This window comes from Corvus moneduloides, chromosome 7, assembly GCF_009650955.1.
Source record: "Corvus moneduloides isolate bCorMon1 chromosome 7, bCorMon1.pri, whole genome shotgun sequence".
NCBI lineage: Eukaryota > Metazoa > Chordata > Aves > Passeriformes > Corvidae > Corvus > Corvus moneduloides.
This window is the reverse complement of record NC_045482.1, coordinates 12,561,484-12,581,931: the sequence shown is the minus strand read 5'-3', so window position 1 is coordinate 12,581,931 and position 20,448 is coordinate 12,561,484. Positions and strand designations below refer to the sequence as shown.

The following is a 20,448-nucleotide window of genomic DNA, read 5'->3' as shown; positions in this document are numbered from 1 at the left end:
TTTTGCCCACTGCCCCTTGCCCCATCACTGGGCACTACTGAGAAGAGACCAGCTCCCTCCATTTCTGCGCATGAGATATTTATACACATTGATAAGATCCCCCAGACCTGTCTCTCCTCAAGGCTGAACACTCCCATCTCTCTCAGCTTGTCTTCATATCAAAGACATTCTGGTTCCTTACTCATCTTCACAGCTTGTATTTCTGGTACCTTATTACTAAATTCACCTCTAAAAACCATTAAAATAAAATGAACATTAAAAATGGGCAAATTATGGTTCATCTAGGATGGGGACAGTTCAGCGCAGGCAAATAAGAGTTACTACAAAAACTCTCAAAACAGACCTTTTTCTTTTTTCCGTTTTACTGAGATTTCTTATTTAGAAGAAAAGGTTCAGATTCAAGCTTTAACTCTTTCCTTCCTTTTGCTTTGCAAGAGACTTTTCAACTAACCTTATTAAAGAAAATAATAAATGCAAATATAAATAAAATTAATGCCAGACAAATTTAATTCAGAAACACTGCAAAATAAAGTTTATGACTTAATCTCAAAGCAAAACCAAAATAATTATATAGAGCAATCATGGTGGCAGATACATACAACAAGTTGTTCCTCTTTGTCTCCTGTCTCTTTAATTATTATCTCAATCTCCTGATTCAATCCTTCTACACTGTTTCGGAATCGTGATCCCGTTGATTTGGTAATAGGTATCACAGGAACAAGAGCACTCTTTGGGATCGGAGCCTAAAGAACCAGAGACAATGAGAAAGCAATGTAGATTTATTTACAAAACAAAGTTACTATTTCTACCCAAAAGTGACCCTTGAAACAGAACACATCTACACCTCAGTATCAAGGATTTACATGAAACTATAGTGATTGTGTTCAAATGGATGCTTTAACTGAAGACAGACATCCTGAATTTTGTTTCAAATCCAATTTCTAGCAGGAAAAGCTAGCCTCAAAATCTCCCTTGATACAGTCTGCCTCTAGCTCGACATAGCTTTACAACTAAAAATTTAACAGTAAACATTTAAATGTAAGTAATTTTGAAGCCTTTAAAATACATTCACATTTCTCCTAAAGTGAGCTATACCACAATGTCACATCACTCTTTGTCGGATTTACCATTTGTAACCTCATTAAAATTGTATTTTAATGGAAGTCTGTGGCCACCTGCAATAACATGACACATGCAGAAGGACAATTATTTCACAAATGCAAGATGGCACTATATTAGAAATTAAGACCAACATATTAACTGGCATTAAGCCAGAATAAAAGGTTGACAAAACAACTTAGGGAGATTTCCACAAAAAGAATAAAATCCCAAACCCAAATGTCAATACTTAGTTGCTTCAGAATGAATATTAACATTTTAAAAATCCAGTGTTTCAAAATATGCACAAAAACTTCATTTTCAGAAAACACATTACTGAAGTTTCCCAAAGCTGCCTTTGGCACACTACAACTTCTTGAGATTTCCCAGTCTCTCCATTAGCATCTGCCCTCCTGTTAAAAAAATCTCACTACCAGAATATTAGGAGATTCTGACCTCATTAAGCAGTGCTGTACTACAGGTAATGTAATATTTCCTGCAAACATTCAGTTCATCTCAAAGAACGGCACAACACACTTAAGTCACAGTAGAATTCCTACGTAAAATTCCTGGACTCTACGGCCTAGCGTGCCATGATTGAGAGCAACTCCTCTACTAACCAAAGGATCAGCATTATCTGGTCTTCAAAGGGAATTTTTGTCAGGGGATTATATTTCAATTTTTCCTTTAAGTAACAAGACTACATAGACACCAAAGCATTTTAATTTCCTGTGTACATTCTCAAAAACCACACAAAGCTTGTCTGGCAAAAAAACTACCTCAGAAAAATTCATGTAAACAAGACATTTTAAGCACAGATCATAATGGAGACTTCTTGTCACAATCACAAATCTCTACAGCGGCAAAATTAATGAATTACATTGGTTCTGCTTTCCTGAAACATTAGGTTAGCCATAAAAAAAACCCAAAAAAACCAACGCAAAAAGGACTTGCACAAGAACTACAAAAGCTTCTGTTCAGAGAATGCTTGTCACTCTGTTTCTGTCAACAAAAAATAACATTCTCATAATGGCCAAACTTGTAAAGAGTTTTAAAAGTCTTGCCTGAAGATGAAAAAAAAACACTGAAGAAGAGCACAAAAATGTCTGAGAAGGCAACACTGCTAATTCTGTTCCAAGCAAGGCCTTGGATCAACAATCCAGTAAACTAATACAGGTTTAATATTCAATCATAATACAGGTATATCAGCACAAGTTCAGGCACTAACGACTGTTTGTGCACCCAGTTTTTCAATATACACATTCTTAGGACAAACTGAACTTGTTAAAAAGAGGAACACATGTACGCTTTAAGATTTCAGCAACCATTTAGCAAAATGTGGGAATTCTTCACCTTTCTTCACCTTTTAAATGTGATTCCCTACCACAAAAATTCTTAGGTACATGCTACTATTTTAAGAGCTCAAAGTAGATTCAGTAGACTTCAATATAGTTCAGTGCAGCATTTTTCACTTCCAAGAAAAATAATATTCTGTGCATGACTGAGGATGATTTCTTAGCCCAAAGTGCCAGACAGTGGAAAAGGAAGGAGGTACGGTGACATGGGTAAGCAGTCAGCCCCAAAACAATAAACTTTTTATTAGAAATACTGCCTTCACTGAGGTCTGCATGGAGCTGGGCCCTGACATGCAGGAATAGGGTACCAACCTTTGACTACTCCCCTGAATACCTGGGAACATTCACAATGAGGCAAGGTGCCAAACACAGGATAACAATTACTGTGTTCACATAGTAACACACTGGCAGGGAGTTTTAAGAGTTCTGAAACTTACAGGTATGACAAACTCATGAGGTAGGAAATAGGGGTGATGAAAAATCTAAATCGTTCACAGGCATTTCGGGAAAAATGCTCTAAGCTCTTCCAATTTTTCCCAAGTAACAAAACTTTAAACAGAATTGCAGGACTTGTGATGCTTTTACATCAAGCCACCTCTAGGTTGAACAGATCATGGTAATTCTACTCTAAAAATGAAATGTTCCACCTAGTGAGGTGGTAAGAGTGACACCAAAAAAACCCAAACTCCCAACACTGCAAACTGCATGCAGCTGGTCTCAATATTAGTATCAATCAATTCATCAGACGTTAGGGACACAGGGTTCCCAGTAAAATGAAAGGAGCGGGGGCCTTGATGGTTCATAGTGCCACATAGTAACAGCCAAGAGCACTAAGGAAAAAACTTTATGTTGGAAAAAAAATCCATTTATTCTTCCACCTGGTTTCAGTTCTGGCCACAATCCTAGTTTCTCCATTATACCAACACTGAGAATATAGAAAGACCCCATTGTTTCCACTCCTGTTTACAGATTTAGTACCATCCAACTAATTCAAAATGTTCTCAGAAGCATCCTGAGATCACCTGAGGAGGCTATGACCTTTCTGCAAACTCCTCTTCCAGTTAAGAGAGACAGAAAGGAGCACTTCTGGCATAATGAAAAAAACCACAGAAATGAAAAACATTCATTTGTTCTGAAAAAAACCTGTAGTCAGCAGCAAGGACTTGATCAAGGTCCTCATCAACTATTTTCTGATTCTGAGCAGAGGGTCAGGAACAACTGACATTCTTATTCTATAGAGATTGTGTGGATTTCTTTCTTCACACAAAAATCATATTAGAAAGAAGCACAAATAAATCATTAGAAGCTTAGTTGGCAAAAACCACTAAAAATTCTGGTAAAATTAAAGAATTGCAGTAAAGGTTAAGTAGGGAAGAAAAGAGGAAATAAATCCACTGAAATTTCTTCTTTTAACTAGAAGAGTACACCATTTTCCAAATGTTAAACAGTTTACCCAGTTTCTGTGAAGGAGCTGCTGACACAATTTCCTAACATTTTTTCTCACCTTGTCAGGAATCCAATTCCTTGAGCTCAGAAATCTTTACACGACCCTTTAGAGTCAACAAACACAAAAGTTTCTTTCAAACTAGGAATGTGAAAAAAAAAATTTCTAAATATTCTAATTACTAAATTCTGGTTTCCACACAGTCCTTCCCCTTCCTTCCACAAATCCTGAAGGAACTGAGCTGCTGCCAGAAATTCTAGTTTAGCAGTTCTCAAAAAAAGAATGAGAAAATCTAGGAACTTTGCCCTCAATGCCTACAGTTACAGATTTTTCACTCTGAGTTAAAAAACAGCTGCTAAATGCCATTGATCTAAACTCTTCACTTGCTCTTTGAATCCTTCTTTAACTTCTTCCCTTCACAAGTAGCTTGACACAGCTGGCACAAAATTAACCAAGAAAAACATTTTGTTTTGCAACACAGTCCTGGAAAAGCTGCTTTGCTTCAGTCTATATTTTATAGCTTGTTTCACAAGCCCAAAAACTAATTATCCATTGCACAATATTTTATTCACATACTATAAAATTTGGCAGAATGTAAAGACATCCATACCAGCAGCAAAATAATAAACTAATCACGATTTTAAAAAATTAATGTATATAATTTGAGGAGGTATTTTTCAGAATAGCAGCATCACTGTTCATTTTTGAAATTAAAACCCACTAAGACCATCTACACTAAAGTGGCAATACCTCAGCATTCAGAAACGCACAGGTTTGCAGAATGCCAAGCAAACCTGTTAAAATGCATGCAATTCTCCAGTGTACTAAAGGGCCTACACCAGAAGTTCCTCAGTACAGGTTCTGGTTGAAAATGTCCTCAAGTTCTACAAATTTGTATAAAACACCTTCATCAAGTATGTTGATCTGTCTTTTGTTTTGTTTTTTTTTAACCAACAGTTTGATACATTTTGTATGTTGATTTTCATTAACTTTCTCAAAAACCCCTAGAAAGGGATTGAGTCATTTATTTGTCTTTCTTCATTCATAATTTTGGACTGTTCTGACTCCAGCAGTCAGTAAAATCAGCAGCACAGTACACTGCACCCACACTTCAGTAATCCCTAAATTGTTATATCAAAAAATGTAATTCTAAAAAAAATCCTAAATACTTTCAGTAGCAGACAATTCAAACTACCAACAAAACTGAATTCAAGAGGCACATCAATCCCAAAAAGTCATGACTCCTAATTAAATGTCCTACAGCAGGGATAAGAAGTTAGGGTCTGAAACAAAAGATGCTAACGACTTTTATACAAAGTAGGAGTTAAGAAGAACAGAAATTCAAAACACGATTCTATTTTCTTACTTTCGGTCCTGAAGTAGAACACATTCACTCAGATACCTGACTTCACCTATGAAGTGAACCTGGCCTAAATTATTTCCAGAAGGATGGAATGACAGAAACGAAACTTTTTATTAACTGTTATCAAATTATAATATTTATTGGAACAATTAATGACATTTCAGGAATAATTAGGAATATGATTAGATTTTCAGAGAAGCTTCACAGCTGAAGTACTCTCTCAACTCACAACATGACAGTTTCCTAGTTTCTTTCAACTACATTGCCTTGCCAAGGCTACTGTGAGGGATTTGTTCTTTTGTAACTGTTAAGAAAAATGGTGTGTATCAAATGTACATACATGAGATATCAGCAGGGAGAGGGAAAAAAAAGTTTCCTTCTGAAAAAATGACCAAACTTTTCTATTGGTTTTCTTAAAGTTACTTAACCAAAACACACTTGAAGAAGGATTTGTGTTTCTAAAAGCCTATCATTTTTTTACACCTGTTATCAATTGAGCTAAAAATATTACACCTCTGTCAACCTGACCTCATTAGAAGCCTTGAGATAAAACTGAAACTGCACACAGAACATGTGGTAGCCTAGCCATCACAATTCTTGTAGAAGGGATTATTACTTTAAATCTCAAGGCACAATAAATGACAGGGGAAAAAAAAAAAATCTTAAAAAGGCTGAATGAAGTCATGTAGTGTGTAAACACTTAAATAAATAATCTCATGGAATAGCCTTTTGTCAGGTAAGCTCTCTAAATCTCATCACAGTATTAGACAAGTGTTTGGCAAGACATCAAAATGTGCTCAGAAGAACTACTTTTTATTTGAGTATACAGTTTTACCAGCAGTTTGCTCCATGTCATATTCTACATGCAAAGTCATAATTGTTACAGCAACATATAATGAAGAAGATGACCTATAGTTTTAGATTAAACTTTTCTGTCATCCTTTTGTGGAACCTGCAGAACGCACTTTAAAAGTCTTGCTTTAAGGAAGGATTTAACTACCTGAAATTATTTGGAAGTGGGAGTTCAAAGCCAGCTCACCCAAGCAACAAAAAGATCTGGGCCCCCATTCACTCAAGCAGTCAAAAGAAAGAGCTCTATTTCATAGAATTCACCTATAGCTACACCGTATTTAGCAGCCTGCGGTATTTCTAAGTCCCCTCTAAGACAAATCACAACCTTGAAAGGAGCAAAAAGTAGTTTTAGCTACCCAACACAGCCAAAAAGCACACAGCCTCACCTGACTGTGGTTAATGGCTGCATGGTTCCCATGAAAAGGAGACTGTCTTTCCTTGTCACGATGATGCCTGCTGCTGTGTTTGCTTCTCTGCAGCTGCTGACGCAATTTTGCAATCTAACAAAGGAAAAATTTACATTAGATTTCAACAGGTGTATTCAGGTACACACGTAATTTCATCCATTTATCCCATCACTTAGTTAAAATTATTTAGTACCACAACATTCATAATTATTGCCAGCATTAGATTTGTTCTTGCAAATCTAATATGTTAGCTATCAGTTCAGCTGACACTCAGAAGACACCTCTGGAGGTTTAGTGAAAGAACTTGAAATACATAAAGTTTGAAAGTAGTGTGGTCATTGCTATTATTTCCTTCTTTGGTGAAAAATGTTACCTGCATTTAGTGTTTTCTTTCCCACATATTCAGATTAAAAATATTAATACACCTGAATTGTTATATTAAATCAATATAAAATGAAAAGCCATTTCCTATTTTTTACCAAGCCCACCATCTGTATAATTAAGCAAAGTAGCAAAATACTCCTGCCTTCCTGAAGGATCATGGTATCAGTGCACACCAAAAAACTATTTAATCTAAAGGTATCTCAAGTAAAGACATTTCTGACCTCCTTGAGTTGTTCGTTGCTGCCCCATGACGATGAACGTTTGTGTGAGCTTCTCTTCTTTTCTAAATATTCTTCAGCCCAGGCACTTTCTGTCTGTAAGAAGAAGATTACAGGATTAATTTAAAAAGGTAATTGCTACTTTCTGGCAGAATATTTTGAGACAAATTAGAAAAGAGAACTTTTAAGATATGCTAGATTCAGAACCAAAAGTGAACAACAGTAACCAACTAGAAGCCTTTCTCACAGGTAAAGTACAAAAAAGTGGAGTGAAACCATATAAATAAAAAACCCCAAACCCACAACTTTCAGACCTCCTGTAATATAGGAATGTGCTAGTTTCCCTTCCAAATGACTGAGCATAAGGCAGTATTCACATGTAGCACAAGCTGCCAGAGAGCTCTGAAGAACCAGTGTGACAGTGCTGAACTGGGGGGAGATGGTGTATTTAATTTCCTGCACAAACGCTGACCTTGTTATTTCTGACGCATTAGCGAGGGTGGCTTGGTGTAAACGCTGTGAAAGCCTGCACCAGCACAGCTTCAAAAGCACGTTCTTGCTCTCAAGAATGAGAAAAAGGAAAGCAAGGCATATAAGCACCACTAGAGCCATTGCAAAGTAGGGAATTAATTTAATAATGCCTCAAAGGTCCCGGGTTCACAGTTGCCCCAGGACAAGCAGAAAGCAACACAGATAATACTAAGCTGGTTTCACTAAACCAACAGACACATTAGTGTTTAATAAAAAAATCTCACAAACATAGAGTGGTGAAAGAGTTCAGAGAAATGCAAAGTATCATTAAGCCACGCTGTATTTCAGGTAAGAAAATGCACAGGCAAGACTGTGATAATACTGCATGCTTTATGGGTAGTTTGTATTCCCACCTAGCCAGCTCCAGGAATGTCTTCAAAGCAGTGAACTGTAAAGGCTCTAAGAAGACAGATAGCAACATCTATCAGGAATCTCTGTGCAGTCACAGGAAATACACCTAATGAAGCAAGGGAAAGCATTTCTGGAAGCAGCTCACACACTGAAACAGACAGCAAATTCCTTGAAGTTCACTGTTGCCACCATGCAGTTCTCAGCATACAGTGATGATCTAGCTAATCCCATTTTTAAGACACCTCACTTTCCCCTATAGAGAAGAACTTTGATTGCCTCTAAGTCTTCACACCTACAGCGAGCAGTGGTTGTTCTTACATGTGAAACTAAGAGCTTGCAGAAGCCACATGCTGACCTTTCTTACCCCAGCTGCACTTGCATCTCAGAAACTCAAGTCTTTTGTGGTATTAATCCCTTTTTTGCAGGGAATATGGAGCCTTAACTCCAAATATACAGGTTGCAACCCCACCAGTTTCAGTTACAGACACAAGTTTCATATAAATAAAACCTTCATTATCAGTACTTTTTATCTTCATCATTCTAAATCAAACACTAACTAGGACAAATCTGAATAATAAAGTTAGTATGGTTGCTTTGAAATTCCCATTTCATAGCAAAATCAGAATCCACTACAATCTGTTTTTCTAGAAAAGCACTCACTGATCTTCATCATAAAATAGAATAATTGATAACCCCCATTCCCAAGTACCAATTTTTGTCTAGTCAATTCTCAAATGTCAGTCAGGAGTATCATTCTATCCTCTAGCTTTAGCTACTAATTCTAGCTTCCCAACTCAGCACAACAATGACACTTGCCTACAGGAGAATAATTAACACTAATTAGTCTTTGCCTTTAATTTATATTCAAGACTTTGACTCAAGATTCAAGAATTATTTAATAAATTAATATCTGATTCATTTTCAAGCCTTAAAGTTGCTTTGAGGCTCATCCTTAAAACAAATAGTTAGAAATCTTTTCAGGTTAAACTATAGGAAACCTGTACATCAAGACAGAAATGCAATACTATTTTAGCAAGTCTTCTTCTACTTATTCCACCTATTTTGTTTGTAGTACTTATTATCAAGAAATGGACCAAGTAACCAAAAGGCAAAGTGGGTTCTTAAAGTACTACTACTTGCTTCTTAGTTGTCACCATTCATAACATCCTCCCCCCTTTCTAGAATTACAAAGAAATTAGTTTAAGGCTAAATTTATTACAGACAGTAGAACGCTTCAGAAAAAAAAAGTTTTAAGAGGCAAAAGCTTTGCAGTCAAAATAAATTATTTAAGAATTTTTTAAAAATACAATGTAATTGTCCCATTTTAAGTTGTAAGACAAACAGGTTTCATTCAAAGCAAAAAGACAAGATTACTAACACCTGTTTTATGAGCACTTTAAACAACATGCGCAGGTACGAATCCTAGCCAGACCCTTGGATGCTCAATAATACACCTATTCATCATCCAACAAATATTTTTCAGGTACATAATTCAGTTGAGTTTTATAGACAGGTTTCATCACAATACTCAATCGAAGGAGGAATCTGATAGAGAGACAGTCTGCATGACCTGGGATCTCTTACACAGTTCTCAGCTATGACCCATGGGCATCTCTAGAAAGGCCTGCAAGCTGAAGTGTGCCATTAATTGCTGTCTCTTCCCAGTATGCTTCCTGCACGACTCTACTCCCTATGCCATAACTCCACAGAATCAAGATACCCTGCTTACTCAACTTGAAAACCTTTTACATCTTCATAAATTCAAGTCCTGTTCTCTAAAGGCTTGAAATCAGAACACATACATTTCATGTCAGACTTCGTGAAATCTGAAATTACACACTGGAACCAGAGTATCTCATCAGTGAAACTTCATCCAAATAAGACATTTTCAGAAAAGCTGAACAATACAAATGGGCAGTCTGTATTATCTCGGGAAGCTAACTATTGTAAGTCACATTTTAAATTTGTCCCTAGCTCCAGTGGTTGCTCTCAGGCCCATCGGAAGACTAAAATCAATATCATCTCATCAGTGTCACATCAACATCAGCTTTGGACATACAGATGTATGTCTATAGCCCTACATTTTCTACTGGTTTGATAAATTTAAATTAGGAAGTGCAAACGGATCATTCTAGTTCTCTCAGAAATACACTACCATAGATCACCACTAAATGAACTCATTCTGCAGAAATATCTAATGCACTTACAGTCTTCCCATTAACCTTTCAAATATATTTCCTCTTCTATACAAAAGCCCCACTACCACAGCAGTTAGATGTGCCAGAATTGGGAGAAAAAGGAAAAAGAAAAATGCAAGCCAAAAAGGATGGTATCTGGCAAATACCGAGATTATAAAAGCCCAACCATTATTCAGATTATATCAAAACTAACCTGAACAAGATCAACTGAACATAGCAAACACTTTGGCAGCAGTACAGAAATATAATTATTTTGAAAAAAGTATCCTAAGAAATCAAATACGAAAATAAATTGTTAGGACACCCATAGGGGTTTAGTTCTGCCCTTTAATGACGCCTTTTAATAGCTAAGTATGTACAGACATTCCTTGTATATCACATACCTTCCTTCATCCTCCTCCTCTTACTTCAAAGTGCTTTCTTTTATCACCCTGTCTTCTAACCATTTTTCCAATTCATTTTCCTGCACAGAAAACGTGTTCCTCAGCTGTCCTTTCTTCTTCACCACTTCCTAATTCCACCTTATCCAGATGGACATATTTCCCTACAAAACACCTTCCTTCTCTACTGATCTGCTCTTCTCACAAAAGGCCACACAGTAACACTGCACACCTCATCTGCTCAATTCCTACTCATCCACAGACACTGAAACTATGTGGACACATTTTTGCTACTGTTACCAAACATAACAGGGGTTCAAACACAAGGATGCCCCACATGCTATGAGGTCCTCTTCCAACTGCATCTTGCTTATGTTCTTTGGAATTAGTGGAGACTTCTTGCTGAAACCATGTTCCAGGAACAGGGATTTAAAATCTGATACATTTGCCTCTTTCTTTCACGCTGCATGTTAGAGAAAGCCACTGCCAGACTGCACCCACAGAAGGAGAAATGAAACACTAGGATATTTTAAGAAACACTCCATCTTGAACCACTTCTGCATACAGAAGGGATGTCATGTAACAACACTCCCTTTAAAGGGGAATGCCAAAACAAACGTCATGCTTCAGTCAATTGTTTGTTGTTTCCGTTTTTACAGGTGGCACAGGACGGAACCTTTAAAGCTTGTGAAATTTTGTTAAGCAGTTCATGTTTATTGGAAAATCATGTACTTTTTTAATACTTTCCAGTTGAGCTAAATTTCAACACCATTCACAGTTCAATGAGGCAGTTCTTCAATGCATATAATTCTATACTGGGTGCATAAAACCCAAGTGAACATTACAGGGCTTTTACAATTAGAGGATGAAGAGTTGGAGACAGACATACATATAAGGATACATCACTAAGTTCTCTATATAAATTTAAAGTAAACAGTAATTAACTCCAGTGCTATCTAGTGTACTGCACACTGTAAGAATAATGAGAATACAGATGTACAATGCACTGAGGCAAGAAGGAAGTGGAACACCTAAACGATACTACAGTTCTCAGCCTTTACTTAAAGAATGCAAATAATTCACACATGCAATAGCAAAGGTAGGATTCCTGCAATTTGAAAGTGAATAGAAACTTGTGAGCAAGAAAGCTAAAGTGAATGTTTTCAAAGGAAAAGCTTCTCACATTTAAATCCTGTCTTCACCCTTACATACTCCAAAGACAAAAAACTCTGTCCTACCTGTGTGGCTTTGTCTCTCATACAGGGAGCAGCTTGTCCATGATTATCACGAGGCCACTGTCCAGCAAGGTATGGAGCAGCAAGCGTATCCAGTGAAGACGTCCGGCGAACAATACTGGAAGGGCTTGATGAAGGTGGTCTTGATTTGTCTGGTAGAGCAAGAACATTTGATTACAAAGAAATCAAGACAGAGAGCTTATCCATTTTAATAGCCTACAAGAAATCATACCAAATTGGAACTATGCTGTTAAGTATACAACAAGATACTTCTAATATGGAAATTAAGTTTGCTTTTCCAGGCTCTATTCAGTCTGAATAAGTTTGAAATCTGTTTTTATGGTTTCTTTAAAATATCCTTATGCCACAAATGTTGCATTAGTGTTCACACACCACTATTTACTCCTTTAAAAGTCTAACAGTCATTTGATTCTTAAATGATGAAGGTGTAGAAGAAATAAAAATAGCTATGTTTATGCACACAAAAGGTTAATGAAGAAAAACTGTGTTGAACTTTTTCAATTTAATGCTGAGTTTACAGTTCATCCTACTAGCCCTTCACCCCTTCACCTACTTTACTTCCAGGGACACTACAAACCAGCATATTCTAACCACCCAGTACATGATATATGGCCTAACCCTTAGATTCAGAAGTCAACTTTGATAAGGTAATCATTTACATTTTACAAGCTAATTGAGACATCTCCTCCCTTTACATGCTACTTGGTAACTATGTTCATATTTGCCTGGTGCTGTATCTTCTGCAACACCTCATTTGTGGTGTTTATACTGGTATCCTATTTCAGAACAATTTAGATACTAAGAGGAATCCTTACCAAAAAAAAAAGTTAACTACAACAATCATAGGAAGTAACATGAGAAGGAAGAATATGGTTAAAAATAAAAATTTGTATCTGTCCCATTTGTCAATGATGTCTTAAGTAAGGTGGCAGTAAAAGACTACACTGCAAGCTATGAAGAATAAACACTGAAGAAAATTTCCTCAGAACAGTAACTGTGGTTGTTAAATTTAAGAGACCGATAAGCAGCAAAGACCCGAGGTTTAGATACACATACATGCTTACACATTTTGAGATGTAAAAGGCAAATCCTGAGATCACAACGATCTAAGCTTACTACCAACTCATCTACTCCCCACAAAAAGAATTTCAATTATACTTGAAAGAATTGTGCATTAATCTTAACTATAACAAATAGAAAGTCCTAAAAAACACAGCTAGAACACAGCAAGCATGATTCAGGAGTTAGATGGAACCTTTATAAAAGGCCACGGGAAAAACTCAGTCATGTGTCCTCCCTCACTGTGCCTTAGGATGAATTCTGCACTAGAAGTATCAATAACACAGCAATTTGTATTATACATAAACTCATTTACATTTACAAAGGAAATTGTGCCTGGTTAGTGTCTGACTGCTAGTCAGAAAATAAAACCACTGACATCAAAAGTCCAAAATTCAATTTCTAAGCTGTTGCAATCTACTAAAAATACATGTGATAAATACTAATACAACTTGTTAGGTATAGATTTCAATGGAGTGGAAAGCACCTAAATCTAGTGATGTTCTACACTAAATAGCCTCATGTGAATTTATTAGAAATGTACACAGTAAAAATATGAGAAATATTTCAATTCAACTACAAGGAAAAAATTCTTAGCACTATAATCAGCCGCTCTTGTACAAAGCAGTCAGGAAACTTCATCTGGTTTATTATTTCTACAAGCACCAACAATGATACAACCTTACTACTGAGCTCTCAGCAGATTTGCTCTCAGGGTGTAACAGCAAATATGTTTTGGAGTTTGCACTTAAGACTCCCATGTCAAAGAAATTCTCTGACTACTACTATCAGCACACTGAAGGGTCTGTTTGTATCAGAAGATTTCAAAACTATTCCTTTTGTGTGTACTATAGGACAATGTGGCATGCTAACACAATGTGCCATTCTTTAAAAATTATGCTTGCTTCCAAAGTTAAATCAAACATATTATTTGTCTTAGAATTAGCTGCCATATTCTCCCTGTTTGTTTTTCTTCTCAGTTATCATTCTTCCTCTTCAAGAAGCTTTTCTCTTTTTACCAAGGGGAAACAGAAAGGATGTGAAAAAAAATTATAAATCAGGAAGTGTACGTAGTCAGCCACATCATCTGCAAAGCCACTGCAGCAGCTTCAGAACTGGAAAAGCAGAATCTATTACTCTCTCTTCTCCACCACAAAAAAAAAGAAAAACAAAACCAAAACAAAAAACAACTGGAAAGACTATTTTGCTGAACAAACAGAGAATGAGAACTGAAGAGCCTGTTTACTATTTAAGTTCAAGGGAAGCTGCTCATTTCAAGGCACAAAGCCTGTAAATACTCTCTCTTCCTCTGATTTAAAAATTCATTCAAGAAATTCTGTTTTCAAATTACTTCTATTTAGATGGGGAATGATGTTTGGATCTGTTTTTACTTACTTTTCCACCTTCACAACCTGCCTTTATACAAATTGGCAAAGTCTACTATACAAACCTTCTTACTGTTTCAAAACATTTCAGTGGGAACATATACAATGTTTTCATTGCACTTTCCCCTACAATACTTGAAGCAAGTGTTCAGCTGCTATTTTTTCTTGATGTGACCTACATAACAAGAGATCTGCCTCCATAGAGATAACAGTTACAACAGCTGTGGCTGATGAAAAACAATGGAGCTGTTTCATCAAATAGACGCTTCTTAAATATTAGATCTCTTTTAATTGGCCTGATTATCTCTCTAAACCAGTATTTGTGACAAATATCAACCCTCCTATCCATCCACCACTAGTATAAATCTATTTAGAAACAAAAGTCTTTCTGCAATCTGGTCTCAAACAAAGCAAAATAATAGAACAAAAATAAAGAGAACATACACAACACAAATCAATGAAGTCCATAATGCGGGGAAATAACAAGCGAGTAGCCATGTCTTCATTGGTCATTGCTGTACAAGTGACCAACAGAAGTTGCTACAGGCAACTTGGTATCTCACACACCTCTTGCAGAGTAAAGCCAGGCACCTCCAAAGGCAGTGTAAGCTCAGGCACTATAGCAGTGGGACTGAAGAGCAAAACTGAACAAATAGAGATGCTTACCAATAACTACCTGAAAGGTATGAAAGAAACCAAAGAAACATCATCTAACACATACTGTGAGAAAATAAGCAGCAGAAAAGCCTAAGAAGCCACTGAACTCACAAAACTCTACTTTAGGCTTTTTTTTATACAAGTGGGCTATCCAAAGTAGTGAGAAGGAGTGAGACCAAACTAACTCCTCTGCCATCAAAGCATACATACAGTTGACCTTTTTGTTCTGCTTTGGTCAGGCTTTTCCCCAGAAAGGACCTTCGTGGGATCTCTCCCATGCACAGCTGGCACAACCGTCTTTCCCAAAACTACAACTGGTCTCTGGGACTCCACCTACTTTTCATGTTTCATTAAAAGAACCGAACAGACTCAGAGCACTAAGCACAGACACACCACCCAACTGTGTATACTCCCTTTGGAAGATAATCCTGGCTATCATCCTCACAGAAATTTAAAGAGAACTGTTCACTAGTAATTCAAAATTGTCCCACTGTAGAAGAATGACTGAATTAGTGGTGTTTTAGAAAACCAAACCTCACAAAACCCAAGATGTTCAAGTTACTTAACTCTAGTAAATGAAAATATTTTTAATCCAAATAAACTCCCCTGAAGTGCTGGCCACAAGAAACATACAATATGATGGTGCAAAAATGAATTAGCTTTCTTTACACCTACCATTTGTTAAACAGCTTAGGTAAGCAGTGCAGGAATGTAGCGGTACACAAAGCCTTCTCTCTTATCCTACAGTAATATCTTTCAAAACTACTGCAAAACCTTGGTCATTAAGGCCAACAGGTCTGCAGCTATTATTGTGTCACCAAATTATTAAAACTAATAAATTCTATGGTGAAATTTGAGACTGTAATAGAGTTCCATTTCTTCCTCTCTACCTCCAAGAAAAGGTTCATACCTGACCTCTAAGACTTCATATACTATTTTTATCACTTCCATTCACACAAGCAGGCTTTAATATTACCCTTCCCTAGAAACTTCTCCTTAATTTTCAGAATGAGTTTAGATGTTCAATACAGTCAACTGGACTATACCAGGAAGTCCAGCATCCAGCAGAGAACTCTCTCACCACCTCGAGGCACCTGAAAGTAAACAACTGCTATGGCTCTGGTCTTGATCTTCTTGTTTACTCAGCCTGGTACACTGTAACATTTTTGCAGCTGAGCAGTTCAACTCCTCTAAGATGCGTTTTATATAAGAACACAAATAACAAGATCCCATTAGATCTTTACTCAGTGAATAAACCAAGGCAAAAACCAATGAAGATAGAGAAATGTGTACGCTCTATCTCATGTTGCAACAGTGTACTAGTAGGTCAAAACAATGTCCTCTAAGGGGTGGTTTGCAGACAGGTAAAGAGGCAAATGTGAAAACTGAACCAAAATTGGAGATTGCAGGACAGACTCTGCAGTGTAGAAACGAGGCCACACCAGTGATGGGAAGGGCAGAACACATTAACAGGCAATTAGAAGCTGAATTCTGCGAAATAACTGCTAGAGACTGCAGAAAGGGAAAGTAAAAGATGAAAAACAGGTAGTAGCAAGATCTAGCTTCCTGGTCATATTTAGGAGGAGGGGAGAGAAGTGGCAAGAAAAGCATGGAAAATTAGAAGTTGTATGACAGAATCTTCCATTTGTAACTACCCCGTAGTCAACAGAGAATTCAGTTGAGCAATTCAGATCAGAAAACAAGGGCTAAAAAACCCCTCCAAAAACCACACCCCAAACCCATAAAAGCCACATTTGTAAATTCAAAAGTTAGGGTTCTCGAGCGTAAAGCAGGCTCCTGAAAACTAAGTTCACAACTATTCAACTGCTTCCCAGGAAAGAAAATCTGAAAAACGTGAAACTGAGCCTGAAGGATACAACTTATATTTAGATACACTTAAACTTAGATACAACCAGCATCTAAGTTCAGAAAAAGCTATCATTTGTCTAACCTCAAGGTTCATTTTCATCTAAGAAAATGTGTCTACAGCTGTCGGAATGAACAAAAGCCATCACTAACTGAAAGCAAGAAACAGAAAACCCCAAGTTATTCTGCAGCAGATTCTGACCAATACCCTCAAGCATCTTGTGTGTCTGCACAACCGTTGCCTCATTAGCAAAAAAAGTTCCACTTCCATGTTCTCAGCTAACACTGTTTACTCATTTAGATAAAAAACCTGAAGTCAGCTCAGCCTCTGTCAAGCACTGGACTACACAAGATGAATGTTAAGCACTATTAAAGAGTTTAGTTTGCATTTGGAGCCAATACAAGTACTAGTCAGAAACTGGAACATGTGGAAGCAATTAAATGGACACCACTCTCCTGTTTTCACACATCTTGTAAAAAGCTACTGGAGTTACCTTAACACCGTAATCAAATGACTTGTTTCTTTCTATATGTTAATTCTGCAAAGTAGTGAAGAGGCCAGCATAGTTTCAGCAGGCTTCTCCACAGTGACTAAAAGACAGTGCAATTTTTCCACCCTAAGTGGTCTGACGCATGCCTTTACAAACAGTTTTTGAACCTGGACCTCAAGGCTAACCATGCTCTTCCTCATTCTCCAGGCCAGCAGATTGCACCTTAGGCAAGATTTCTATAAAGCTCACAGGAAGGAGACCGGATTTTGTGATGTGCATAAAGTCTTTCAGATTACTGATTAACAAGAATCTCAAATGAAGAATACACACATTCCTCAATCCAAAGCCTTATAATATAATATAGCCTTAATAAAACCCTCATTACTCTTAACTGCAAAGTGAAAAATCTAACTCAGAATCTTATCAGTACTCTCTTACACTAGCAGACTAGGAGGTACACAGTCGTCTTGTACCAACTGGTGATGACTGTCTCATTTGGCAGCATCACTCCTCAAGAGCCAGGATAGGAAAAAAGAAAAAACCCAAAGCGGTAGTCTGGATATAATCATTATTTTAGAAAGGGGGAGGAGTATAAGGAGAAGCAGAAGTGTTAAAGGGAGGGCTAGTCCTAGATTTCCACATATACACTTCTGCATATTAGTCAACTTTATTGTTTAGATTACCACAGTCAATTTAATGAAAAAGAGTAGCTGCAAGCTTTGGTATCTTAAAAGTAACATTTTTCCCCAGATTTGAGGACATGAACACAAAGCCACATTCATGCACTTTTGAGAAAACTTTTATCCCAAGAAGGAAAAGGACTTACATATGTCAGCCTCTATCGTCCTCAACCTGATGCCATATATTACTTAAATCCCAGCATTTCCGATAAGAATTATTTAATTTTTCAAAAAGTTAAAAAGCAGTTTGCTACAAAATGTATGGTATCCTCACGCTATTTTCTATCTTCACTGTAGCACAAGCATGTCATCACTCTCAAGCACACACATCCTTCTGCAGGGTTCTGTTGAAAGCAACTGCTAAGAGAGATACTGAATACTTTTGCTCTACAGCTATGTGCCATGCCTACAGCACTAGTCAGTTCTTTAATTGCAAGCTCAGGGACACTGTTTGGATCACAACCACATCCACCATCCGGCACGAGGTGTGCAGAAAGGTGAGATGTGAAGGCTTCACAACAGCCCCCAAACTCACCTAAAGTTTGTACCCAAGTACATTAAGGACAACTACCCCACTGAAACCCTCTCATCTGCCAACCCGAGGCAGTACTCGCGGTACTACGGGAGCGGTCATAACCCCCACATGGCACGCTTGGCTCTCTATCCCTCTTCTGAAAGCCAGGGCGCAACAGAGCAGCAACAAAAGCAAAGACCCCTTCCATGCACATACCCGGCAAACCCTGCCGCCGGCCAGAGAAGGGGCAGGGCGGGCACCAGCCCGGGCACAGCCCGGTCCCTAGCTCTGCCCCAGGGCACGAGGCGCTCGGAGGCACCGCCGGCGCCTGCCTTGCACCCCGCGCCTGGCCCGGCCGCCGGGGACGTGCCCTTTGCCGCTGTCCCGGACCCCCCGGCGCTCACCTTTGCAGACGGGGGAGCTAGGGCTCTTCCTCTCTGGGGAGCTCCTGCCCGGCTCCGGCGACTGCCGCCGGTGGTGGTGCCGGACCCTGCCCTCCGGCAGCGGAGGCACCGGCGAGGAGCAGGGCGAGGGCCCGCAGCCCGGCAGCGGCGGCGGGGGCGGCGGCGGCAGGTGGTGGTGCCTCGGGGGGCTGCCCCGCGCCCCGCCATGGCCACGCGTGGGGCTGCCCCGCGAGGAGGCGCCGCCGCCGCTGCCCGCTCCCCCCGGCGGGGCCGTGGCGGGGCCGCCGCGCCCGCCGCTGCCGGGGGGCGCCGCGCGTGGGAGCCCCGCACCCGGGCCGCCACCGCTCCTCGTGGGGCTGCCATGTTGCTGCTGCTGCTGCTGCTTGAGCTGGAAGGGCACCGTGGCCCGCATGGGCTGGAGGCGGCTGCTCGCTCCCGCTGCTCCGCCGCCCGCCGCCGCCGCGCTGCCTCCCCCCGTCAGGGAGGTGGCGGGGGTCGGGGAGCCGCCGCGCCTCACGCGCTGGTGGGACATTGTCCGTCGGGAGCCGGGGCTCACGGAAGGCGGCCTGAGGCGGGGAAGGGACAGAAGGGTACGAGGCGCGGGCCGCTCCTCGCGAGGTCCGACGCCTCAGGTGGCGGCGGCGGCCGCCGCAGCCCCGTCCCGGTTTCCGTTCCCGTCGTGGTCGCACTCCCGTCCCCTCCGCGCCGCTGCACCCGCAGCCTCCGTGCGCCTCATCAACAATAGTGCCCCGGCCGCGCGCCCCGCCCACCGCGCCCTCCCATTGGGCGCGGCGCCGCTCGGCTCGCGCAGCTACGGCGCGCCCATTGGCTGTGGGGCGCGCGCCTGAGTGGCCGAGCCCGCGCGGAGGGTGCGGGGGGGCGCGGGGCGGAGGCAGCGCTTAAAGAGCCGCACGCGGGTGGTGGCGGGGCCGCGCACTGCCCCCGGCACGTGCGGCGGGGCAGCCCCGGCGGGAACGGGGCCGCGCTCCGGGCTCCCCTCACAGCGCCACGGGGCCGCGCTCCGGGCTCCCCTCACGCCGCCGCGGGGCCGCGCTCCGGGCTCCCCTCACAGCGCCACGGGGCCGCGCTCCGGGCTCCCCTCACGCCGCCGCGGGGCCGCGCTCCGGGCTCCCCTCACGCCGCCGCGGGGCCGCGCTCCGGGCTCTCCTAACGCCGCCGCGGGGCCGCGCTCCGAGCTCCTTCACACCGCCACGGGGCCGCCGCCGCCACGGGGAGAGCTGCGAGCCGGCAGTGGCTCACCCGCCTCTTGGTCCCGTTCTAAGAGACCATTATTCCTATTCCATTATTTCTAGCCCAAGGTACACTCCAGGAGGGGACGGGGCTCCACAATGGTTTATCCAATCGCTTTGCCACCAGCTCGGTGTTACCGATGATGGCACCAGAGACGTGGACAATATCCAGGCAGACTTGACCCCCTTTTCCCTTAATTGCTGTGTTTACTCTCCCCCCTTAGGTCAGATTAGTTGCATCTTCACTGTAATCTTTTAATAATATTTGTTAACTGCTGGCATCCTCTTAACCAAATTTATACAGC

At 40.4% G+C, this 20,448-nt stretch overlaps 1 protein-coding gene across 1 annotated transcript in view; it reads right to left on the bottom strand.

The window, feature by feature from the left end:
- Nucleotides 1–19,643, bottom strand: part of FAM117B (family with sequence similarity 117 member B) — a 29,337-nt gene extending 9,694 nt beyond the window's left edge. Inside the window, exons 1-5 of the mRNA XM_032114473.1 lie at nt 18,894–19,643; nt 11,820–11,968; nt 7,125–7,217; nt 6,499–6,612; nt 600–743 (exon numbers count right to left, since the gene is read on the bottom strand). Coding sequence (XP_031970364.1) covers nt 600–743; nt 6,499–6,612; nt 7,125–7,217; nt 11,820–11,968; nt 18,894–19,425 — 1,032 coding nt within the window. The 5' untranslated portion in view covers nt 19,426–19,643. The remainder of the gene's footprint in view (nt 1–599; nt 744–6,498; nt 6,613–7,124; nt 7,218–11,819; nt 11,969–18,893) is intronic.
- Nucleotides 19,644–20,448: the final 805 nt, after the last annotated feature.